At 44.0% G+C, this 27,063-nt stretch overlaps 1 protein-coding gene across 1 annotated transcript in view; it reads left to right on the top strand.

Moving 5' to 3' along the window:
* Positions 1 to 4,066, top strand: part of LOC137364573 (probable G-protein coupled receptor 139) — a 78,473-nt gene extending 74,407 nt beyond the window's left edge. The window contains exon 2 of the mRNA XM_068027695.1: positions 3,168 to 4,066. Within this exon, the coding sequence (XP_067883796.1) occupies positions 3,168 to 4,066 (899 nt within the window). The remainder of the gene's footprint in view (positions 1 to 3,167) is intronic.
* The last annotated feature ends 22,997 nt before the right edge of the window (positions 4,067 to 27,063 follow it).

Raw genomic sequence — 27,063 nt, 5'->3', positions numbered from 1 at the left:
ATGAGGCGCTGTGGGCCATCAGCAGCAGCAGAATTGTACTCATCCACAATCTGTAACCTCATGGCCCGGCATATCCCCCACTCTAGCATTTCCATCAAGCCAGCAGACCAATCCTGGTTCAATGAAGAGTGCAAGAGGGCATGCCAGGAGCAGCACCAGGCATACCTCAAAATGAGGTGTCAACCTGGTGAAGCTGCAACCCAGGACTACTTGCATGCCAAACTGCTTAACAGAATGCGATAGAAAGAGCTAAGCGATCCCATAAGCAACGGATCAGATCTAAGCTCTGCAGTCTTGCCACATACAGTCGAGAATTGTGGTGGACAATTAAACAACTAACTGGAGGAGGTGGCTTCACAAATATCCCCATCCTCAATGATGTGGGAGCCCAGCGCATCAGTGCGAAAGATAAGGCTGAAGCATTTTCAACAATCTTCAGCCAGATGTGCCGAGTGGATGATCCATCTCAGCCTCCGCCTGAAGTCCCCAGCATCACAGATGCCAGACTTCAGCCAATTCGATTCACTCCACGTGATATCAAGAAACGACTGAAGGCACTGGACACTGCAAGAGCTGTGGGCCTTGACAATATTCCGGCAATAGTACTGAAGACCTGTGCTCCAGAACTTGCCGGACCCCTAGCCAAGCTGTTCCAGTGCAACTCCAACACTGGCATCTACCGTGCAATGTGCAAAATTGCCCAGGTCTGTCCTGTACACCAAAAGGAGGTCAAGTCCAACCCGGCCAATTACCGCCCCATCAGCCTACTCTCAATCATCAGTAAAGTGTTGGAAGATGTCATCAACAGAGCCGTCAGGCGACATTTGCTTAGCAATAACCTGCTCAGTGACTCTCAGTTTGGATTCCGCCAGGGCCACTCAACTCCTGATCTCATCACAGCCTTGGTTCAAACATGGAGAAAAGAGCTGAACTCAAGAGGTCCGGTGAGATTGACTGCCCTTGACATCAAGGCAGCATTTGACCGAGTACGCCATCAAGGAGCCCTAGCAAAACAGAGGTCAATGGGAATCAGGGGGGAAACCCTCCGCTGGCTGGAGTGATACCGAGCGGAAAGTAAGATGGCTGTGGTTGTTGGAGGTCAAGCTCCAGGTCATCACTGCAGGAGTTCCTCAGGGTAGTGTCCTAGGCCCAACTATCTTTGGCTGCTTCATCAATGACCTTCCTTCAATCATAAGGTCAGAAGTGGGGATGTTCGCTGATGATTGCACAATGTTCAGCACCATTCGTGACTCCTCAGATACTGAAGCAGTCCGCGCAGAAATGCAGCAAGACCTGGACAATATCCAGGCTTGGGCTGATAAGTGACAAGTTACATAGACACCACACAAGTGCCAGGCAATGGCCATCTCAAACAAGAGAAAATCCAACCATCGCCCCTTGACATTCAACGGCATTACCATCGCTGAATCCCCCACTATCAACATCCTATGGGCTACCATTGACCAGAAACTGAACTGGACCAGCCATATAAATACCTTGGCTACAAGAGCAGGTCAGATGCTGGGAATCCTGAGGTGAGTAACTCACCTCCTGACTCCCCATAGCCTGTCTACCATTTGCAAAGTATAAGTCAGGAGTGTGATGGAATGCTCTCCACTTGCCTGGATGGGTGCAACTTCAACAACATTCAAGAAGCTTGACACCATCCAGGACAAAGCAGCCCACTTGATTGACACACCATCTACAAACATTCACTCCCTTAACCACCGACCCACAGTGGCAGCATTGTGTACCATCTACAAGATGCACTGCAGCAATGCACCAAGGCTCCTTAGACAGCACCTTCCAAACCCGCGACCACTTCCAACTAGAAGGACAAGAGCAACAAATACATGGGAACACCACCACCTGAAAGTTACCCTCCAAGTCACACACCATCCTGACTTGGAACGATATCACAGTTCCTTCACTGTCGCTTGGTCGAAATCCTAGAACTCCCTTCCTAACAGAACTGTGGATGTACCTACCCCAAATGGACTGCAGCGATTCAAGAAGGCAGCTCACCACCACCTTCTGAAGGGCAATTAGGGATGGTCAATAAATGCTGGCATAGCTAGTGACGCCCACATCCCTTGAATGAATATAAAAAAACAATCCTTAATTAACCTGCACCTTTCGAAGTGACAGTTTATCCTGTCGCGCAGAATAGATTCCAATAATTTGCGCACTACTGAGGTTAGACTGACTGGCCTGTAATTATTTGGTCTATCCTTCGCTGCCTTTTTAAACAGAGATGCAACAACAAAGGGGGTGATGAGCCATGATTACATTGAATGTCGGGGCAGTTTCAATCGGATGAACAGCCTACTCCTACTCCTATGTTCCTAAGTGAAGCCTCTGGACCTGAATGAATCAGGACCTATCACTTCTTCGTAAACATCTCCCCAAATTAAAAGCAATGTCTTTTGTGTGATTATCCACAGACTAGTGCTTTACATTAAGAATTATTTACAAGCCAAATCCAGGAAGCTTCTGGTGACTTATTTTTTTAAAAACCCACAAAGTTCAGCATCTCTTCAAGATTCATAATGAATCAATGTTAATAATTCAAATGTAAGTCCTTGAAACATATTTCACACCAAAAAATGGATGTACTCTTGTAACACACCCAGTGCAGCATATCCAGGCATCACGATCTATGGCCTGCCCTTTCCACTGCTGATGGTCGGTGTAGCACACACACTTGTTCAGGGTATCCTTGTAACATTTACATGAGGCTCCTCTGTTCCGTTTACCAGTGGTCAGTTATCCGTGCAACACGATCTTGGTCAGGCAACTGTTGTCCGTCTGGGCAATGTGACCCACCCAACGTAGTGGTTTTGCCGGAGAATGGCCTCAATGCTGGTGATGTTTGCTATTTCCAGGACTTCAATGCATGTGATCTGGTCCTGCCAGTGTGTCTTGATGATGCAGAGCCAGCGCTGATGGAAGCGCTCTAGAAGGCGTACATGATGGCCATCTGGAACCCATGACTCGCCATCATACCGAAGGGTGATGAGGACTACAGCTTTGTACACTTTGAGTTTAGTTTGTACATTTCAGTACATCACTGGATATACAGTTGCAAATCGTTCTCACTGTTCAGTCAAACTAATAGCTTTGCTCAGAGTGATGTATAATTTCCTGTTTATTTCTGTTCCTCACAGTTAATTTGGTGACAATTGTGGTCCTGTCTCGGAAAAAGTGTGGTCTCTCCAAATGTGTCACTCAATACCTGGTGGCCATGGCAGCGGCAGATCTACTGGTCATCATCCTTGACCTGATGCTGAGGCAGATTCCAATTGTCTTTCGGGAACAGCTTCTTTTCATGTGGAACCTCCGTGTATGTAATATTCACGCCGTCCTGCTTTATGCAGCCACAGACTGTTCTGTCTGGTTCACCGTCACTTTCACCTTTGATCGATTTGTGGTCATTTGTTGCCAGAAGCTGAAAAGTAAATATTGCAACGAGAAAACGGCGCCTGTGGTTCTGGGAACAGTGACTGTGCTGAGCTGTTTAAAGAATATTTTCTGGTACTTTATGTTCAGGAATGAATATATGATGCTGATCCTTCCATGGTTTTGTTTTGTAACACAAGAGATTGCACAATCCCGGATGTGGGCGATAATTGAGACACTTCACCACATTCTAACCCCATGTGTTCCATTTGTCCTCGTTCTACTGCTCAATGCTTTAACTGTCAAATGCATTTTAGTGACCAGTAGAGCCCGCTGGAGACTTCGGAGCCACAACAATGGGTACAGTCCCAGAGACCCAGAGATGGAGAGCCGAAGGAAGTCTATCATTTTATTGTTTGCCATCTCGGGGAATTTCATACTGCTGTGGGCAATGTTTATGGTGTATTCTATATGGATCCGAATGTGGAGTATGGGAGATCAGTCTGTATATATACCTTTTTATGTACAACAAATGGGAGTCATGCTTCAGCTCCTGAGTTGCTGCACAAACACTTGTATTTATGTAGTGGCGCAGACTAAGTTTAGGGAGCAGTTGAAGAATGTGGTGAAATATGCCTTTGCTGTAATTGTTAGATTCATGAAATAATGTGAAAAACTGAAGCATTTCGAGCATCAGAAATCTAGCCCACCTCATTTTATGCTCAGCCAATGCTCCATCACTAGCTTCGCGATATCGTAAATTGCTGCTGTGAATTCGGAATCTGTCGTCTGTCGTCAGCATAAAATGACCAAAGAAAAATCACTTAAACTGATCGTAGCAAATATCACTTAAAATGGTCACAATAAATATTATTTAAACTGGTTGCAGCAAATATTACTTGAAATGATCACAGAAAATAGCACTCAAAGTTTTCACAGCAAATATCCCGTAAAGTACTCACAAATATCCTTTCAATGGATAAAGCAAACATCACTTAAAACTGCCATTGCAAATATCACTGAAATGATAAAAACGAAAAACACTAAATGGACGTTGGAAATGTCACATTGATTAGCCACAGAAAATGTAATTTTAAATGGTCACAGGAAATATCGCTTAAAATATTCAAAGCAAATATCACAAGCACTGAACACAACGGTCAAAACAAATATCAATTAAAATTTTCCAAACAAATGTCAATCAAAATTGTCGCAGCAAATATCACTTAAAATGTGCAGAGCAAATATTGTTTGAAATGATTGCAATAACTATCTCGTTTAATGGTCACAAATATTCATTAAACAGGAGACGGTAAATGCCCTGAAGAAAGTTCACAGCAACTATTATTTAAAATGGTCAAATATCACTTACAATGGTCACAGCAAATGTTGCACAAAATGATCACAAATATCCCTTAAAATGAACAGAGAATAGATCACTTAAAATGGTCAAAATGAATAACACTTAACTGGGCATAACAAATATCGCATGGAGTAGCCATAGGAAATATCACTTAAAATGTTTACAGCAAATATCACTTACGATGAACACAACATATATCAATCAAAATGGTCACACAAAATATCTCTGGAAATGTTCAAAGCAAATATCATTTAAACAAGTAACCGTAAATATCACAAAAAAGTGACAACAATTATCTCTAAAAATGCGAACTATACACAGCAAATAACACTTACAATGAAAACAACTTATATCAATTAAAATGGTCACAGAAAATATCTCTTAAAATGCTACGTTCAATAATTGTTTTTAGCGATTATCATTTAAGTGATTTTAGCAATGGCAGCTTTAAGTAAAGTTTGCTTTGTGCATTTAAAGGATATTTGTTGCCATTTTATGGATATTTGCTGCGGCAAATTTGAACAAATAACAAAGAACAGTACAGCACAGGAATGGGCCATTCGGCCCTCCAAGTCTGCGCCGATCTTAATGCCTGCCTAAACTATAATCTTCTGCACCTCCGGGGACCGTATCCCTTTATTCCCATCCTATTCATGTATTTGTCAAGATGCCTCTTAAACGTTGCTATCGTACCTGCTTTCACCATCGCCCCCGGCAGCAAGTTCCAGGCACTAACCACACTCTGTGTAAAGAACTTGCCTCGCACATCCCCTCTAAACTTTGCCCCTCTCACCTTAAACCTATGTCCCCTAGTAACTGACTCTTCCACCCTGGGAAAAAGCTTCTGACTATCCACACATAACTTTGCAAACCTCGATCATGTCGCCCGTCCACATCTGTCGTTCAAGTGAAAACAATCCGAGATTAGCCAACCGAATGCCTTCTTGACTACCTTATCCACCTGCGTTGCCGCTTTCAGTGACCTGTGGACCTGTACGCCCAGATCCCTCTGCCTGTCAATACTCCTAAGGGTTCTGCCATTTACTGTATACCTCCCACCTGCATTAGACCTTCCAAAATGCATTACTTCACATTTGTCAGGATTAAACTCCATCTGTCATTTCTCTGCCCAAGTCTCCAACCGATCTATATCCTGCTGTATCCTCTGACAATCCTCAACACTATCCTCAACTGTACCAACATTTGTGTCGTCCACAAATCTTACTAATCTGACCAGCTACATTTTCCTCCAAATCATTTATATATACCACAAACAGCAAAGGTCCCAGCACTGATCCCTGCGGCACACCACTAGTCACATCCCTCCATTCAGAAAAGCACCCTCCACTGCTACCCTCTGTCTTCTATGACTGAGCCAATTCTGTGTCCATCTTGCCAGCTCACCTCTGATCCCATGTGCCTTCACCATTTGTCCCAGTCTGCCATGAGGGACCTTGTCAAAGGCTTTACTGAAGTCCATATAGATAACATCCACTGCCCTTCCTTCATCAATAATCTTTGTCACTTCCTCAAAAAAATCAATCAAATTAGTAAGACACGACCTCCCCTTTACAAAACCATGCTGCCTCTCGCTCTAAATCCATTTGTTTCCAAATGGGAGTAAATCCTATCCCGAAGAATCCTCTCTAATAATTTCCCTGCCACTGACGTAAGGCTCACCGGCCTATAATTTCCTGGATTATCCTTGCTACCCTTCTTAAACAAAGGCACAACATTGGCTATTCTCCACTCCTCTGGGACTTCACCTGTAGCCAATGAGGATGCAAAGATTTCTGTCAAGGCCCCAGCAATTTCTTCCCTTGCCTCCCTCAGTATTCTGGGGTAGTTCCCATCAGGCCCTGGGGACTTATCTACCTTAATGCTTTGCAAGACACCCAACACCTCCTCCTCTTTCATAAGGAGATGTTTAAGACTATCTACACTCCCTTCCCTTGGCTCATCGTCCACCAAGTCCTTCTCTTTGGTAAATACTGATACAAAGTACTCATTTATTACCTCGCCCATTTCCTCTGGCTCCACACATAGATTCCCTTCTCTGTCCTTGAGTGGGCCAACCCTTTCCCTAGTTACCCTCTTGCTCTTTATATACGTATAAGCAGCCTTGGGATTTTCCTTGAACCTGTTGGCCAATGACTTTTCATGACTCCTTTTAGCCCTCCTGACGCCTTGCTTAAGTTCATTTCTACTGTCTTTATATTCCTCAAGGGATTCGTCTGTTCCTAGCCTTCCAGCACTTACGAATACTTCCTTTTGCTTTTTGACAAGGCTAACAATATCCCGCGTTATCCAAGATTCCCGAAACTTGCCAAACTTATCCTTCTTCCTCACAGGAACATGCTGGTCCTGTATTCTAATCAACTGACGTTTGAAAGATACCCACATGTCAGATGTTGATTTACCCTCAAACAGCCGCCCCCAATCTAAATTCTTCAGTTCCTGCCTAATGCAAAGAACAAAGAACAAAGAACAGTACAGCACAGGAACCGGCCATTTGGACCTGCAAGCCTGCACCCATCTTTTCGCCTGCCTAAACTAAAACCTGCTTCACTTCGGGGGGCCGTATCCCTCTACTCCCATCCTGTCCATGTATTTTATATTGTTATAATTAGCCTACCCCAAGTTAGCACTTTCACCCGAGGACTACTCTTATCATTATCCACATGTACCTTAAAACTGACGGATTTATGGCCACTGTTCCGAAATGCCCCCCTACTGAATCTTCAACCACCTGGCCGGGCTCATTCCCCAATACCAGGTCCAGTACGGCCCCATCACAAGTTGGACTATCTACATATTGTTTCAAGAAGCCCTCCTGGCGGCTCCTCACAAATTCTGCCACATCCAAGCCCTTAGCACTAAGTGAGTCCCAGTCAATATAGGGAAAGTAAAAATCACCCACCACGACAACCCTGTTATCTTTACATCTTTCCAAAATATGTCTACATATCTGCTCCTCTACCTCCTGCTGGCTGTTGGGAGGCCTGTCATAATCCCCCAACATCGTGACTGCACCCTTCCTATTCCTGAGCTTCACGCTTGTTTGCCTCCCTGCACGACCCCTCCGAGGTGTCCTCCTGCAGTACAGCTGTGATATTGTTCTTAGCAAGTGATGCAACACCCCCACCCCTTTTACATCCCCCTCCATCCCGCCTGAAGCTTCCAAATCCTGGAACATTTAGCTTCCAATCCTGTCCTGCCCTAAACTTAGTCTCTGTAATAGCAACAACATCATGGTTCCAAGTACTAATCCAAGCTCTAAGTTCATCTACCTTACCTGTTATACTTCTCACATTGAAACAAATGCACTTCAGACCACCAGTCCCGCTGTGCTCCACAACATCAACACCTGCTCTTCCTCTCAGTTTTACTGGGCTTATTTCCTAGTTACCCTTCATTTATTTCACTTGCTGTACCACTGCTCTGGTTCCCACCCCCCCTCACTAGTTGAAACCCTTCCAAGTGACGCTAACAAACCTCACAACCAGGATATTTGTGCCCCTCCAGTTTAGATGCAACCTGTCCTTCTTGTACAGGTCCCATCTGTCCCTGAAGAGATCCCAATGGTCCAGATATCTGAAACCCTCCCTTCTACACCGGCTGTTCAGCCATGTGTTTAGCTGCATTACCCTCCTGTTTCTAGCCTCACTGGCACATGGCACAGGGAGCAATCCCGAGACGACAACGCTAGAGGTCCTGTCTCTTAACTTTCTACCTAACTCCCTAAACTCCCCCTGCAGGACATCGTCACTCTTCCTGCCGATGTCATTGGTACCGATGTGTAACACAACCTCTGGCTGTTCACCCTCCCCTTTCAGAATACCCCCTGTCCGTTCAGAGACATCCTTGACCCTGGCACCAGGGAGGCAGCATGCCATCCTGGAGTCTCTTTCACGTCCACAGAAGCGCCTATTTGTGACACTGACTATAGAGTCCCCTATAACTATTGCTCTTCTGCGATTTGTCCCCCCTTGCTGAACAACAGTGCCAGCTGTGGTGCCACTGCTCTGGCTGCTGCTGTGTTCCCCTGATAGGCCATCCCCCCAACTGTATCCAAAACGGTATACTTGTTAGAGAGGGAGATAGCCACAGGGGATTCCTGCACTGACTGCCTGCCCGTCCTCGCGGTCACCCATCTATCTGCCTGCACCTTGGGTGTAACCACTTCTCTAAAACTCCTGTCTTTGATGCTTTCCGCCACCTGCATGCGCCTAAGTGTATCCAGTGGCCGCTCCAACGGATCCATGCGGTATGTGAGGAGCTGCAACTGGGTACACTTCCTGCAGACGCAGTCGTCTGGAACGCTGGATGCGTCATGGACTTCCAACATCTTACAGGTGAAGCAATTCACCCCTACAATTGACATTTCAAGCACTAAATAATAAATTAATTTAAAATAAATAAATACTTATTAAATCCTTACTAAATTGTTATAATTAACTGCATGGTCCCTAGTGCTAGCTTAATACCATACATATTAAATGCTGAATGAAGAAAGAGGAAGCACTGAGGATAAAGGGAGAACAGAGACAGAGAGAGAACTGAAGACAGAGAGAGAAATGAATTCAGAGGGAGAACTGAAGACAGGATGAACTGATCACAGAAAGAGAACTGAAGACAGATGGAGTAATGAAGACAGAGGGAGAAATGAAGAAAGGGTGGATTGAAGACACAGAGAGGTCACAAGTCAGAGGGAGATTGTCGACGGAGAGAGAGCTGAAGTCAGAGGGAGAACTGAAGACAGGGTGAACTGATCACAGAAAGAGAATTGAATGCAGATGGAGTAATGAAGACAGAGGGAGAAATGAAGAAAGGGTGGACTGAAGACAAAAAGAGATCTAAAGTCAGAGGGAGAACTGAAGACAGAGAGAGAAGTGAAGTCAGAGGGACAACTGAAGACAGGGTGAACTGATCACAAAAAGAGAACTGAAAACAGATGGAGTAATGAAGACAGAGGGAGAAATGAAGAAAGGGTGGACTGATCACAGATAGAGAACTGAATGCAGATGGAGTAATGAAGACAGAGGGAGAAATGAAGAAAGGGTGAACTGAAGACACAGAGAGATCTAAAGTCGGAGGGAGACTGTCGACAGAGAGAACTGAAGTCAGAGGGAGAACTGAAGACACGGTGAACTGATCACAGAAAGAGAACTGAAGACAGATGGAGTAATGAAGATAGAGGTAGAAATGAAGAAAGGGTAGACAGATCACAGATAGAGAACTGAACGCAGATGGAGCAATGAAGACAGAGGGAGAAATGAAGAAAGGGTGGACTGAAGACGCAGAGAGATCAAAAGTCAGAGGGAGAACTGAAGACAGAGAGAGAAGTGAAGTCAGAGGGAGAACTGAAGACAGGGTGAACTGATGACAAAAAGAGAACTGAAGACAGATGGAGTAATGAAGACAGAGGGAGAAATGAAGAAAGGGTGGACTGATTGCAGGAAGAGAACAGAATGCAGATGGAGTAATGAAGACAGAGGGAGAAATGAAGAAAGGGTGGACTGATTTAAGAAAGAGAACTGAATGCAGATGGAGTAATGAAGGCAGAGGGAGAAATGAAGAAAGTGTGGACTGAAGACACAGAGAGATCTCAAGTCAGAGGTAGAATGCCGACAGAGAGAGAGCTGAAGTCAGAGAGAGAACTGAAGACAGGGAGAACTGATCACAGAAAGAGAACTGAATGCAGATGGAGCAATGAAGACAGTGAGAAATGAAGAAAGGGTGGACTTAAGACACAGAGAGATCTTAAGTCAGAGGGAAAGTATTGACAGAGAGCGAGCTGAAGTCAAAGGGAGAACTGAAGAAATGGTGGACTGAAGACACAGAGAGATATAAAGTCAGAGGGAGACTGTCGACAGAGAGAACTGAAGTCAGAGGGAGAACTGAAGGCAGGACGAACTGATCACAAAAAGAGAACTGAAGACAGATGGAGTAATGATGAAAGGGTGGACTGAAGACACAGAGAGATCTAAAGTGAGAGGGAGACTGTCGACAGAGAGATGGCTGAAGTCAGACGACGAACTGAAGGCAGGGTGAACTGATCACAGAATGAGATCAGAATGCAGATGGAGCAATGAATACAGAGGGAGAAATGAAGAAAGGGTGGACTGATTACAGGAAGAGAACAGAATGCAGATGGAGTAATGAAGACAGAGGGAGAAATGAAGAAAGGGTGGACTGAAGACACAGAGAGATATAAAGTCAGAGGGAGAATGTCGACGGAGAGAGAGCTGAAGTCAGAGGGAGAACTGAAGGCAGGGTGAACTGATCACAGAAAGAGAACTGAATGCAGATGTAGTAATGAAGACAGAGAGAGAACTGAAGACAGGATGAACTGATCACAGAAAGAGAACTGAATGCAGATGGAGTAATGAAGACAGAGGGTGAAATGAAGAAAGGGTGGACTGATCACAGAAAGAGAACTGAATGCAGATGTAGTAATGAAGACAGAGAGAGAACTGAATACAGGATGAACTGATCACAGAAAGAGAACGGAATGCAGATGGAGTAATGAAGACAGAGGGAGAAATGAAGAAAGGGTGCACTGAATACACAGAGAGATATAAAGTCAGAGGAAGACTGTCTTCAGAGAGAGAACTGAAGTCAGAGAGCGAACTGAAGACAGGGTGAACTGATCACAGAAAGAGAACTGAATGCAGATGGAGTAAAGATGACAGAGGGAGAAATGAAGACAGGGTGAACTGATCACAGAAAGAGAACTGAATGCAGATGGAACAATGAAAACAGAGGGAGAAATGAAGAAAGGGTGGACTGAAGACACAGAGAGATCTAAAGTGAGATTGCGACTTTCGACAGAGAGAGATCTGAAGTCAGAGGGAGAACCGATGGCAGGGTGAACAGATCACAGAAAGAGAACAGAATGCAGATGGAGTAATGAAGACAGAGGGAGAAATGAAGAAAGGGTGGAATGATCACAGAAAGAGAACTGAATGCAGATTGAGAAATCAAGAAAGAGGGCGAAATGAAGAAAGGGTGGACTGAAGACACAGAGAGATCTAAAGTGAGAGGGAGACTGTCGACAGAAAGATGGCTGAAGTCAGACGGAGAACTGAAGGCAGGGTGAACTGATCACAGAAAGAGAACAGAATGCAGATGGAGTAATGAAGACAGAGGGAGAAATGAAGAAAGGGTGGAATGATTACAGGAAGAGAACAGAATGCCGATGGAGTAATGAAGACAGAGGGAGAAATGAAGAAAGGGTGGGCTGACGACACAGAGAGATATAAAGTCAGAGGGAGACTGTCGACAGAGAGAGAGCTGAAGTCAGAGGGAGAACGGAAGGCAGGGTGAACTGATCACAGAAAGAGAACTGAATGCAGATGTAGTAATGAAGACAGAGAGAGAACTGAAGACAGGATGAACTGATCACAGAAAGAGAACTAAATGCAGATGGAGTAATGAAGACAGAGGGTGAAATGAAGAAAGGGTGGACTGATCACAGAAAGAGAACTGAATGCACATGTAGTAATGAAGACAGAGAGAGAACTGAATACAGGATGAACTGATCACAGAAAGAGAACTGAATGCAGATGGAGTAATGAAGACAGAGGGAGAAATGAAGAAAGGGTGGACTGAAGACACAGAGAGATATAAAGTCAGAGGAAGAATGCCTTCAGAGAGAGAACTGAAGTCAGAGAGAGAACTGAAGACAGGGTGAACTGATCACAGAAAGAGAACTGAATGCAGATGGAGCAATGAAAACAGAGGGAGAAATGAAGAAAGGGTGGACTGAAGACACAGAGAGATCTAAAGTGAGATTGCGACTTTCGACAGAGAGAGAGCTGATGTCAGAGGGAGAATTGATGGCAGGGTGAACTGATCACAGAAAGAGAACTGAATGCAGATGTAGTAATGAAGACAGAGGGAGAAATGAAGACAGGGTGGAATGATCACAGAAAGTGAACTGAATGCAGATGGAGTAACGAAGACAAAGGGAGAAATGAAGAACGGTTGGACTGAAGACACAGGGAGATCTTAAGTCAGAGGGAAAGTGTTGACAGAGACAGAGCAGAAGTCAGAGGGAGAACTGAAGAAAGGGTGGACTGAAGACACAGAGAGATATAAAGTCAGAGGGAGACTGTCGACAGAGAGAACTGAAGTCAGAGGGACAACTGAAGGCAGGGTGAACTGATGACAAACAGAGAACTGAAGACAGATGGAGTAATGAAGACAGAGGGAGAAATGATGAAAGGGTGGACTGATTACAGATAGAGAACTGAATGCAGATTGAGAGATCAAGACAGAGGGCGAAATGAAGAAAGGGTGGACTGACGACAAAGAGAGATCTAAAGTGAGAGGGAGACTGTCGACAGAGAGATGGCTGAAGTCAGAGGGAGAACTGAAGGCAGGGTGAACTGATCACAGAAAGAGAACAGAATGCAGATGGAGTAATGAAGACAGAGGGAGAAATGAAGAAAGGGTGGACTGATAACAGGAAGAGATCAGAATGCAGATGGAGTAATGAAGACAGAGGGAGAAATGAAGAAAGGGTGGACTGAAGACACAGTGAGATATAAAGTCAGAGGGAGACAGTCGACAGAGAGAGAGCTGAAGTCAGAGGGAGAACTGAAGGCATGGTGAACTGATCACAGAAAGAGAGCTGAATGCAGATGTAGTATCGAAGACAGAGAGAGAACTGAAGACAGGCTGAACTGATCACAGAAAGGGAATTGAATGTAGATGGAGTAATGAAGACAGAGGGTGAAATGAAGAAAGGGTGGACTGATCACAGAAAGAGAACTGAATGCAGACGTAGTAATGAAGACAGAGAGAGAACTGAAGACTGAATGAACTGATCACAGAAAGAGAACTGAATTCAGATGGAGTAATGAAGACAGAGGGAGAAATGAAGAAAGGGTGGTCTGAAGATACAGAGAGATCTAAAGTGAGATTGCGACTGTCGACAGAGAGAGAGCTGAAGTCAGAGGGAGAACTGATGGCAGGGTGAACTGATCACAGAAAGAGAACTGAATGCCGATGTAGTAATGAAGACAGAGAGAGAACTGAAGACAGGATGAACTGATCACAGAAAGGGAATTGAATGTAGATGGAGTAATGAAGACAGAGGGTGAAATGAAGAAAGGGTGGACTGATCACAGAAAGAGAACTGAATGCAGATGTAGTAATGAAGACATAGAGAGAACTGAAGACAGAATGAACTGATCACAGAAAGAGAACTGAATTCAGATGGAGTAATGAAGACAGACGGAGAAATGAAGAAAGGGTGGTCTGAAGATACAGAGAGATCTAAAGTAAGATTGCGACTGTCGACAGAGAGAGAGCTGAAGTCAGAGGGAGAACTGATGGCAGGGTGAACTGATCACAGAAAGAGAACTGAATGCCGATGTAGTAATGAAGACAGAGGGAGAAATGAAGACAGGTGGACTGATCACAGAAAGTGAACTGAATGCAGATGGTGTAATGAAGACAAAGGGAGAAATGAAGAAAGGTTGGACTGAAGACATGGAGAGATCTTACGTCAGAGGGAAAGTATTGACAGAGACAGAGCTGATGTCAGAGGGAGAACTGAAGAAAGGGTGGACTGAAGACACAGAGAGATATAAAGTCAGAGGGAGACTGTCGACAGAGAGAACTAAAGTCAGCAGGAGAACTGAGGGCAGGGTGAACGGATCACAAAAAGAGAACTGAAGACAGATGGAGTAATGAAGACAGAGGGAGAAATGAAGAAAGGGTGGTCTGATCACAGAAAGGGAACTGAATGCAGATTGAGAAATCAAGACTGAGGGCGTAATGAAGAAAGGGTGGACTGAAGACACAGAGAGAGCTAAATTCAGAGGGAGACTGTCGACAGAGAGAGAGCTGAAGTCAGTGGGAGATCTGAAGGCAGGGTGAACTGATCACAGAAAGAGAACTGAATGCAGATGGAGTAAAGATGACAGAGGTAGAAATGAAGAAAGGGTGGACTGATCACAGAAAGAGAACTGAATGCAGATGGAGTAATGAAGACAGAGGGAGAAATGAAGAAAGTGTTGACTGAAGTCACAGAGAGATCTCAAGTCAGAGGGGAAATATCGTCAGAGAGAGAACTGAAATCAGAGAGAGAACTGAAGACAGGGTGAACTGATCACAGAAAGAGAACTGAATGCAGATGGAGTAAAGATGACAGAGGTAGAAATGAAGACAGGGCTGACTGATCACAGAAAGAGAACAGAATGCAGATGGAGTAATGAAGACAGTGGGAGAAATGAAGACAGGGTGGACTGATTACAGGAAGAGAACAGAATGCAGATGGAGTAATGAAGACAGAGGGAGAAATGAAGAAAGGGTGGACTGATCACAGAAAGAGAACTGAAAGCCGATGGAGTAATGAAGACAGAGTGAGAAATGAAGAAATGGTGGCCTGAAGACACAGAGAGACATAAAGTCAGAGGGAGACTGTCGACAGAGAGAGAGCTGAAGTCAGAGGGAGAACTGAAGGCAGGATGAACTGATCACAGAAATAGAACTGAATGCAGATGTAGTAATGAAGACAGAGAGAGAACAGAAGACAGGATGAACTGATCACAGAAAGAGAACTGAATGCAGATGGAGTAATGAGGACAGAGGGTGAAATGAAAAAAGGGTGGACTATTCACAGAAAGAGAACTGAATGCAGATGGAGTAATGAAGGCAGAGGGAGAAATGAAGAAAGTGTGGACTGATCACAGAAAGAGAACTGAATGCAGATGGAGTAATGAAGACAGGGGAGAAATGAAGAAAGGGTGGACTGATCACAGAAAGAGAACTGAATGCAGATGTAGTACAGAAGACAGAGAGTGAACTGAAGGCAGGGTGAACTGATCACAGAAAGAGAACTGAATGCAGATGGAGTAATGAAGACAGAGGGACAAATAAAGAAAGTGTGGACTGATCACAGAAAGAGAACTGAATGCAGATTGAGAAATCAAGTCAGAGGGAGAAATGAAGAAAGGGTGGACTGAAGACACAGAGAGATATAAAGTCAGAAGAGACTGTCGACAGAGAGAGAGCTGAAGTCAGAGGGAGAACTGAAGGCAGGGTGATCTGATCACAGAAAGAGAACTGAATGCAGTTGGAGGAATGAAGACAGAGTGTGAAATGAAGAAAGGGTGGACTGATCACAGAAAGAGAACTGAATGCAGATGTAGTAATGAAGACAGAGAGAGAACTGAAGACAGGATGAACTGATCACAGAAAGAGAACTGAATGCAGATGGAGTAATGAAGACAGAGGGACAAATAAAGAAAGGGTGGACTGATCACAGAAAGAGAACTGAATGCAGATTGAGAAATCAAGTCAGAGGGAGAAATGAAGAAAGGGTGGACTGAAGACACCGAGAGATATAAAGTCGGAAGAGACTGTCGATAGAGAGAGAGCTGAAGTCAGAGGGAGAACTGAAGGCAGGGTGATCTGATCACAGAAAGAGAACTGAATGCAGTTGGAGGAATGAAGACAGAGTGTGAAATGAAGAAAGGGTGGACTGATCACAGAAAGAGAACTGAATGCAGATGTAGTCATGAAGACAGAGAGAGAACTGAAGACAGGATGAACTGATCACAGAAAGAGAACTGAATGCAGATGGAGGAATGAAGACAGAGTGTGAAGTGAAGAAAGGGTGAACTGATCACAGAAAGAGAACTGAATGCAGATGTTGTAATGAAGACAGAGAGAGAACTGAAGACAGAATGAACTGATCACAGAAAGAGAACTGAATGCAGATGTAGTACTGAAGACAGAGAGTGAACTGAAGGCAGGGTGAACTGATCACAGAAAGAGAACTGAATGCAGATGTAGTAATGAAGACAGAGAGAGAACTGAAGACAGGATGAACTGATCACAGAAAGAGAACTGAATGCAGATGGAGGAATGCAGACAGAGTGTGAAATGAAGAAAGGGTGGACTGATCACAGGAAGAGAACAGAATGCAGATGGAGTCATGAAGACAGAGGGAGAAATGAAGAAAGGGTGGACTGAAGACACAGTGAGATATAAAGTCAGAGGGAGTCTGTCGACAGAGAGAGAGAGAGTTGAAGTCAGAGGGAGAACTGAAGGCAGGGTGAACTGATCACAGAAAGAGAGCTGAATGCAGATGTAGTATTGAAGACAGAGAGAGAACTGAAGGCAGGATGAACTGATCACAGAAAGGGAATTGAATGCAGATGGAGTAATGAAGACAGAGGGTGAAATGAAGAAAGGGTGGACTGATCACAGAAAGAGAACTGAATTCAGATGGAGTAATGAAGACAGAGGGAGAAATGAAGAAAGGGTGGACTGAAGACACAGAGAGATCTAAAGTGAGATTGCGACTGTCGACAGAGAGAGAGCTGAATTCAGAGGGAGAACTGAAGGCAGGGTGAACTGATCACAGAAAGAGAACTGAATGCAGATGTAGTAATGAAGGCAGAGGGAGAAATGAAGACAGGTGGACTGATCACAGAAAGTGAACTGAATGCAGATGGTGTAATGAAGAAAAAGGGAGAAATGAAGAAAGGTTGGACTGAAGACACGGAGAGATCTTACGTCAGAGGGAAAGTATTGACAGAGACAGAGCTGAAGTCAGAGGGAGAAATGAAGAAAGGGTGGACTGATGACACAGAAAGATATAAAGTCAGAGGGAGACTGTCGGCAGAGAGAGTGCTGAAGTCAGAGGGAGAACTGAAGGCAGGGTGAACTGATCACAGAAATAGAACTGAATGCAGATGGAGGAATGAAGACAGAGTGTGAAATGAAGAAAGGGTGGACTGATCACAGAAAGAGAACTGAATGCAGATGGAGTAATGAAGACAGAGGGAGAAATGAAGAAAGTGTGGACTGATCACAGAAAGAGAACTGAATGCAGATGGAGTAATGAAGACAGAGGGAGAAATGAAGAAAGGGTGGACTGATGACACAGAGAGATATAAAGTCAGAGGGAAACTGTCGACAGAGAGAGAGCTGAAGTCAGAGGGAGAACTGAAGGCAGGGTGAACTGATCACAGAAAGAGAACTGAATGCAGATATAGTAATGAAGACAGAGAGAGAACTGAAGACACGATGAACTGATCACAGAAAGAGAACTGAATGCAGATGGAGGAATGAAGACAGAGGGTGAAATGAAGAAATTGTGGACTGATCACAGAAAGAGAACTGAATGCAGATGGAGTAATGAAGAGAGAGGGAGAAATGAAGAAAGTGTTGACTGATCACAGAAAGAGAACTGAATGCAGATGGAGCAATGAAGACAGAGGGAAAAATGAAGAAAGGGTGGACTGAAGACACAGAGAGATCTCAAGTCAGAGGGAGAATGTCGACAGAGAGAGAACTGAAGTCAGAGAGTGAATTGAAGACAGGGTGAACTGATCACAGAAAGAGAACTGAATGCAGATGGATTAAAGATGACAGAGGGAGAAATGAAGAAAGGGTATACTGATCACAGAAAGAGAACTGAATGCAGATGTAGTAATGAAGACAGAGAGAGAACTGAAGTCACAGAGAGAACTGAAGACAGGGTGAACTGATCACAATAAGAAAACTGAAGACAGATGGAGTATAGAAGACAGAGGGAGAAATGAAGACTGGGTGAACTGATCGCAGAAAGGCAACTGAATGCAGATTGAGAAATCAAGACAGAGGGCGTAATGAAGAAAGGGTGGACTGAAGACACAGAGAGATATAAAGTCAGAGGGAGACTGTCGACAGAGAGAGAGCTGAAGCCAGAGGGAGAGCTGAAGGCAGTGTGAACTGATCACAGAAAGAGAACTGCATGCAGATGTAGTAATGAAGACAGAGAGAGAACTGAAGACCGGATGAACTGATCACAGAAAGAGAACTGAATGCAGATGGAGTAATGAAGACAGAGGGAGAAATGAAGAAAGGGTGGACTGATCACTGAAAGAGAACTGAATGCAGATGGATTAATGAAGATAGAGGGAGAAATATGAAAGGGTGGACTGAAGACACAGAGGGATCTAAAGTCAGAGGGAGAATGTCGACAGAGAGAGAGCTGAAGTCAGAGGGAGAACTGAAGGCAGGGTGAACTGATCACAGAAAGAGAACTGAATGCAGATGGAGTAATGAAGACAGAGGGACAAATAAAGAAAGGGTGGACTGAAGACACAGAGAGATATAAAGTCAGAAGAGACTGTCGACAGAGAGAGAGCTGAAGTCAGAGGGAGAACTGAAGGCAGGGTGATCTGATCACAGAAAGAGAACTGAATGCAGTTGGAGGAATGAAGACAGAGTGTGAAATGAAGAAAGGGTGGACTGATCACAAAATGAGAACTGAATGCAGATGTAGTAATGAAGACAGAGAGAGAACTGAAGACAGGATGAACTGATCACAGAAAGAGAACTGAATGCAGATGGAGTAATGAAGACAGAGGGACAAATAAAGAAAGGGTGGACTGATCACAGAAAGAGAACTAAATGCAGATTGAGAAATCAAGTCAGAGGGAGAAATGAAGAAAGGGTGGACTGAAGACACAGAGAGATATAAAGTCAGAAGAGACTGTCGACAGAGAGAGAGCAGAAGTCAGAGGGAGAACTGATGGCAGGGTGATCTGATCACAGAAAGAGAACTGAATGCAGTTGGAGGAATGAAGACAGAGTCTGAAATGAAGAAAGGGTGGACTGATCACAGAAAGAGAACTGAATGCAGATGTAGTAATGAAGACAGAGAGAGAACTGAAGACAGGAGGAACTGATCACAGAAAGAGAACTGAATGCAGATGGAGGAATGAAGACAGAGTGTGAAATGAAGAAAGGGTGGACTGATCACAGAAAGAGAACTGAATGCAGATGTAGTAATGAAGACAGAGAGAGAACTGAAGACAGAATGAACTGATCATAGAAAGAGAACTGAATGCAGATGGAGTAATGAAGACAGAGGGAGAAATGAAGAAAGGGTGGACTGATCACAGAAAGAGAACTGAATGCAGATGGAGTAATGAAGACAGAGGGAGAAATGAAGAAAGGGTGGACTGATCACAGAAAGAGAACAGAATGCAGATGGTGTAATGAAGACTGAGGGAGAAATGAAGAAAGGGTGGACTGATCACTGAAAGAGAACTGAATGCAGATGGAGTAATGAAGATAGAGGGAGAAATATGAAAGGGTGGACTGAAGACACAGAGGGATCTAAAGTCAGAGGGAGAATGTCGACAGAGAGAGAGCTGAAGTCAGAGGGAGAACTGAAGGCAGGGTGAACTGATCACAGAAAGAGCACTGAATGCAGATGGAGTAATGAAGACAGAGGGACAAATAAAGAAAGGGTGGACTGATCACAGGAAGAGAACTGAATGCAGATTGAGAAATCAAGTCAGAGGGAGAAATGAAGAAAGGGTGGACTGAAGACACAGAGAGATATAAAGTCAGAAGAGACTGTCGACAGAGAGAGAGCTGAAGTCAGAGGGAGAACTGAAGGCAGGGTGATCTGATCACAGAAAGAGAACTGAATGCAGTTGGAGGAATGAAGACAGAGTGTGAAATGAAGAAAGGGTGGACTGATCACAAAAAGAGAACTGAATGCAGATGTAGTAATGAAGACAGAGAGAGAACTGAAGACAGGATGAACTGATCACAGAAAGAGAACTGAATGCAGATGGAGTAATGAAGACAGAGGGACAAATAAAGAAAGGGTGGACTGATCACAGAAAGAGAACTGAATGCAGATTGAGAAATCAAGTCAGAGGGAGAAATGAAGAAAGGGTGGACTGAAGACACAGAGAGATATAAAGTCAGAAGAGACTGTCGACAGAGAGAGAGCAGAAGTCAGAGGGAGAACAGAAGGCAGGGTGATCTGATCACAGAAAGAGAACTGAATGCAGTTGGAGGAATGAAGACAGAGTCTGAAATGAAGAAAGGGTGGACTGATCACAGAAAGAGAACTGAATGCAGATGTAGTAATGAAGACAGAGAGAGAACTGAAGACAGGAGGAACTGATCACAGAAAGAGAACTGAATGCAGATGGAGGAATGAAGACAGAGTGTGAAATGAAGAAAGGGTGGACTGATCACAGAAAGAGAACTGAATGCAGATGTAGTAATGAAGACAAAGAGAGAACTGAAGACAGAATGAACTGATCATAGAAAGAGAACTGAATGCAGATGTAGTAATGAAGACAGAGGGAGAAATGAAGAAAGGGTGGACTGATCACAGAAAGAGAACTGAATGCAGATGTAGTACTGAAGACAGAGAGTGAACTGAAGGCAGGGTGAACTGATCACAGAAAGAGAACTGAATGCAGATGTAGTAATGAAGACAGAGAGAGAACTGAAGACAGGATGAACTGATCACCGAAATAGAACTGAATGCAGATGGAGGAATGAAGACAGAGTGTGAAATGAAGAAAGGGTGGACTGATCACAGAAAGAGAACTGAATGCAGATGGAGTAATGAAGACAGAGGGAGAAATGAAGACAGGATGAACTGATCACAGAAAGAGAACTGAATGCAGATGGAGGAATGAAGACAGAGTGCGAAATGAAGAAAGGGTGGACTGATCACAGGAAGAGAACAGAATGCAGATGGAGTAATGAAGACAGAGGGAGAAATGAAGAAAGGGTGGACTGAAGACACAGTGAGATATAAAGTCAGAGGGAGACTGTCGACAGAGAGAGAGCTGAAGTCAGAGGGAGAACTGAAGGCAGGGTGAACTGATCACAGAAAGAGAGCTGAATGCAGATGTAGTATTGAAGACAGAGAGAGAACTGAAGGCAGGATGAACTGATCACAGAAAGGGAATTGAATGTAGATGGAGTAATGAAGACAGAGGGTGAAATGAAGAAAGGCTGGAGTGATCACAGAAAGAGAACTGAATGCAGATGTAGTAATGAAGAAAGAGAGAGAACTGAAGACAGAATGAACTGATCACAGAAAGGGAATTGAATGTAGATGGAGTAATGAAGACAGAGGGTGAAATGAAGAAAGGGTGGACTGATCACAGAAAGAGAACTGAATTCAGATGGAGTAATGAGGACAGAGGGAGAAATGAAGAAAGGGTGTACTGAAGACACAGAGAGATCTAAAGTGAGATTGCGACTGTCGACAGAGAGAGAGCAGAGGTCAGAGGGAGAACTGATGGCAGGGTGAACTGATCACAGAAAGAGAACTGAATGCAGATGTAGTAATGAAGACAAAGGGAGAAATGAAGAAAGGTTGGACTGAAGACACGGAGAGATCTTACGTCAGAGGGAACGTATTGACAGAGACAGAGCTGAAGTCAGAGGGAGAAATGAAGAAAGGGTGGACTGATGACACAGAAAGATATCAAGTCAGAGGGAGACTGTCGGCAGAGAGAGTGCTGAAGTCAGAGGGAGAACAGAAGGCAGGGTGAACTGATCACAGAAAGAGAACTGAATGCAGATGTAGTAATGAAGACAGAGAGAGAACTGAAGACAGGATGAACTGATCACCGAAATAGAACTGAATGCAGATGGAGGAATGAAGACAGAGTGTGAAATGAAGAAAGGGTGGACTGATCACAGAAAGAGAACTGAATGCAGATGGAGTAATGAAGACAGAGGGAGAAATGAAGAAAGTGTGGACTGATCACAGAAAGAGAACTGAATGCAGATGGAGTAATGAAGACAGAGGGAGAAATGAAGAAAGGGTGGACTGATGACACAGAGAGATATAAAGTCAGAGGGAGACTGTCGACAGAGAGAGAGCTGAAGTCAGAGGGAGAACTGAAGGCAGGGTAAACTGATCACAGAAAGAGAACTGAATGCAGATGTAGTAATGAAGACAGAGAGAGAACTGAAGACAGGATGAACTGATCACAGAAAGAGAACTGAATGCAGATGAAGGAATGAAGACAGAGGGTGAAATGAAGAAATTGTGGACTGATCACAGAAAGAGAACTGAATGCAGATGGAGTAATGAAGACTGAGGGAGAAATGAAGAAAGTGTTGACTGATCACAGAAAGAGAACTGAATGCAGATGGAGCAATGAAGACAGAGGGAAAAATGAAGAAAGGGTGGACTGAAGACACAGAGAGATCTCAAGTCAGAGGGAGAATGTCGACAGAGAGAGAACTGAAGTCAGAGAGAGAACTGAAGACAGGGAGAACTGATCACAGAAAGAGAACTGAATGCTGATGTAGTAATGAAGACAGAGAGAGAACTGAAGTCACAGAGAGAACTGAAGACAGGGTGAACTGATCACAAAAAGAAAACTGAAGACAGATGGAGTAATAGAAGACAGAGGGAGAAATGAAGACTGGGTGAACTGATCGCAGAAAGTGATCTGAATGCAGATGTAGTAACGAAGACAGAGGGAGAAATGAAGAAAGGGTGGTCTGATCACAGAAAGGGAACTGAATGCAGATTGAGAAATCAAGACAGAGGGCGAAATGAAGAAAGGTTGGACTGAAGACACAGAGAGATATAAAGTCAGAGGGAGACTGTCGACAGAGAGAGAGCTGAAGTCAGAAGGAGAGCTGAAGGCAGTGTGAACTGATCACAGAAAGAGAACTGAATGCAGATGTAGTAATGAAGACAGAGAGAGAACTGAAGACCGGATGAACTGATCACAGAAAGAGAACTGAATGCAGATGGAGTAATGAAGACAGAGGGAGAAATGAAGAAAGGGTGGACTGATCACAGAAGGAGAACTAAATGCAGATGGAGTAATGAAGACAGAGGGAGAAATGAAGAAAGGGTGGACTGATCACAGAAAGAGAACTGAATGCAGAGTGAGAAATCAAGACAGAGGGCGAAATGAAGAAAGGGTGGACTGAAGACACAGAGAGATATAAAGTCAGAAGAGACTGTCGACAGAGAGAGAGCTGAAGTCAGAGGGAGAACTGAAGGCAGGGTGATCTGATCACAGAAAGAGAACTGAATGCAGTTGGAGGAATGAAGACAGAGTGTGAACTGAAGAAAGGGTGGACTGATCACAAAAAGAGAACTGAATGCAGATGTAGTAATGAAGACAGAGAGAGAACTGAAGACAGGATGAACTGATCACAGAAAGAGAACTGAATGCAGATGGAGTAATGAAGACAGAGGGACAAATAAAGAAAGGGTGGACTGATCACAGAAAGAGAACTGAATGCAGATTGAGAAATCAAGTCAGAGGGAGAAATGAAGAAAGGGTGGACTGAAGACACAGAGAGATATAAAGTCAGAAGAGACTGTCGACAGAGAGAGAGCAGAAGTCAGAGGGAGAACAGAAGGCAGGGTGATCTGATCACAGAAAGAGAACTGAATGCAGTTGGAGGAATGAAGACAGAGTCTGAAATGAAGAAAGGGTGGACTGATCACAGAAAGAGAACTGAATGCAGATGTAGTAATGAAGACAGAGAGAGAACTGAAGACAGGAGGAACTGATCACAGAAAGAGAACTGAATGCAGATGGAGGAATGAAGACAGAGTGTGAAATGAAGAAAGGGTGGACTGATCACAGAAAGAGAACTGAATGCAGATGTAGCAATGAAGACAGAGAGAGAACTGAAGACAGAATGAACTGATCATAGAAAGAGAACTGAATGCAGATGGAGTAATGAAGACAGAGGGAGAAATGAAGAAAGGGTGGACTGATCACAGAAAGAGAACTGAATGCAGATGTAGTACTGAAGACAGAGAGTGAACTGAAGGCAGGGTGAACTGATCACAGACAGAGAACTGAATGCAGATGCAGTAATGAAGACAGAGAGAGAACTGAAGACAGGATGAACTGATCACAGAAAGAGAACTGAATGCAGATGGAGGAATGAAGACAGAGTGTGAAATGAAGAAAGGGTGGACTGATCACAGGAAGGGAACAGAATGCAGATGGAGTAATGAAGACAGAGGGAGAAATGAAGAAAGGGTGGACTGAAGACACAGTGAGATATAAAGTCAGAGGGAGACTGTCGACAGAGAGAGAGCTGAAGTCAGAGGGAGAACTGAAGGCAGGGTGAACTGATCACAGAAAGAGATCTGAATGCAGATGTAGTAATGAAGACAGAAAGAGAACTGAAGACAGGATGAACTGATCACAGAAAGAGAACTGAGTGCAGATGGAGTAATGAAGACAGAGGGAGAAATGAAGAAAGGGTGGACTGATCACAGAAAGAGAACAGAATGCAGATGGTGTAATGAAGACTGAGGGAGAAATGAAGAAAGGGTGGACTGATCACTGAAAGAGAACTGAATGCAGATGGAGTAATGAAGATTGAGGGAGAAATATGAAAGGGTGGACTGAAGACACAGAGGGATCTAAAGTCAGAGGGAGAATGTCGACAGAGAGAGAACTGAAGTCAGTGAGAGAACTGAAGACAGGGTGAACTGATCAAAGAAAGAGAACTGAACGCAGATGTAGTAATGAAGACAGAGGGAGAAATGAAGACAGGTGGACTGATCACAGAAAGTGAACTGAATGCAGATGGTGTAATGAAGACAAAGGGAGAAATGAAGAAAGGTTGGACTGAAGACACGGAGACATCTTACGTCAGAGGGAAAGTATTGACAGAGACAGAGCTGAAGTCAGAGGGAGAACTGAAGAAAGGGTGGACTGAAGACACAGAGAGATATAAAGTCAGAGGGAGACTGTCGACAGAGAGAACTAAAGTCAGCAGGAGAACTGAAGACAGGATGAACTGATCACAGAAAGAGAACTGAATGCAGATGAAGTAATGAAGACAGAGGGTGAAATGAAGAAAGGGTTTACTATTCACAGAAAGAGAACTGAATGCAGATGGAGTAATGAAGGCAGAGGGAGAAATGAAGAAAGTGTGGACTGATCACAGAAAGAGAACTGAATGCAGATGGAGTAATGAAGACAGAGGAAGAAATGAAGAAAGGGTGGACTGATCACAGAAAGAGAACTGAATGCAGATGTTGTACTGAAGACAGAGAGTGAACTGAAGGCAGGGTGAACTGATCACAGAAAGAGAACTGAATGCAGATGGAGTAATGAAGACAGAGGGACAAATAAAGAAATGGTGGACTGATCACAGAAAGAGAACTGAATGCAGATTGAGAAATCAAGTCAGAGGGAGAAATGAAGAAAGGGTGGTCTGAAGACACAGAGAGATATAAAGTCAGAAGAGACTGTCGACAGAGAGAGAGCAGAAGTCAGAGGGAGAACAGAAGGCAGGGTGATCTGATCACAGAAAGAGAACTGAATGCAGTTGGAGGAATGAAGACAGAGTCTGAAATGAAGAAAGGGTGGACTGATCACAGAAAGAGAACTGAATGCAGATGTAGTAATGAAGACAGAGAGAGAACTGAAGACAGGAGGAACTGATCACAGAAAGAGAACTGAATGCAGATGGAGGAATGAAGACAGAGAGAGAACTGAAGACAGAATGAACTGATCATAGAAAGAGAACTGAATGCAGATGGAGTAATGAAGACAGAGGGAGAAATGAAGAAAGGGTGGACTGATCACAGAAAGAGAACTGAATGCAGATGTAGTACTGAAGACAGAGAGTGAACTGAAGGCAGGGTGAACTGATCACAGACAGAGAACTGAATGCAGATGCAGTAATGAAGACAGAGAGAGAACTGAAGACAGGATGAACTGATCACAGAAAGAGAACTGAATGCAGATGGAGGAATGAAGACAGAGTGTGAAATGAAGAAAGGGTGGACTGATCACAGGAAGGGAACAGAATGCAGATGGAGTAATGAAGACAGAGGGAGAAATGAAGAAAGGGTGGACTGAAGACACAGTGAGATATAAAGTCAGAGGGAGACTGTCGACAGAGAGAGAGCTGAAGTCAGAGGGAGAACTGAAGGCAGGGTGAACTGATCACAGAAAGAGATCTGAATGCAGATGTAGTAATGAAGACAGAAAGAGAACTGAAGACAGGATGAACTGATCACAGAAAGAGAACTGAGTGCAGATGGAGTAATGAAGACAGAGGGAGAAATGAAGAAAGGGTGGACTGATCACAGAAAGAGAACAGAATGCAGATGGTGTAATGAAGACTGAGGGAGAAATGAAGAAAGGGTGGACTGATCACTGAAAGAGAACTGAATGCAGATGGAGTAATGAAGATTGAGGGAGAAATATGAAAGGGTGGACTGAAGACACAGAGGGATCTAAAGTCAGAGGGAGAATGTCGACAGAGAGAGAACTGAAGTCAGTGAGAGAACTGAAGACAGGGTGAACTGATCAAAGAAAGAGAACTGAACGCAGATGTAGTAATGAAGACAGAGGGAGAAATGAAGACAGGTGGACTGATCACAGAAAGTGAACTGAATGCAGATGGTGTAATGAAGACAAAGGGAGAAATGAAGAAAGGTTGGACTGAAGACACGGAGACATCTTACGTCAGAGGGAAAGTATTGACAGAGACAGAGCTGAAGTCAGAGG

The sequence above is a fragment of the Heterodontus francisci genome, unplaced genomic scaffold (assembly GCF_036365525.1).
Source record: "Heterodontus francisci isolate sHetFra1 unplaced genomic scaffold, sHetFra1.hap1 HAP1_SCAFFOLD_174, whole genome shotgun sequence".
NCBI classification, from domain to species: domain Eukaryota; kingdom Metazoa; phylum Chordata; class Chondrichthyes; order Heterodontiformes; family Heterodontidae; genus Heterodontus; species Heterodontus francisci.
This window is presented reverse-complemented; position numbering and strand designations above follow the sequence as displayed.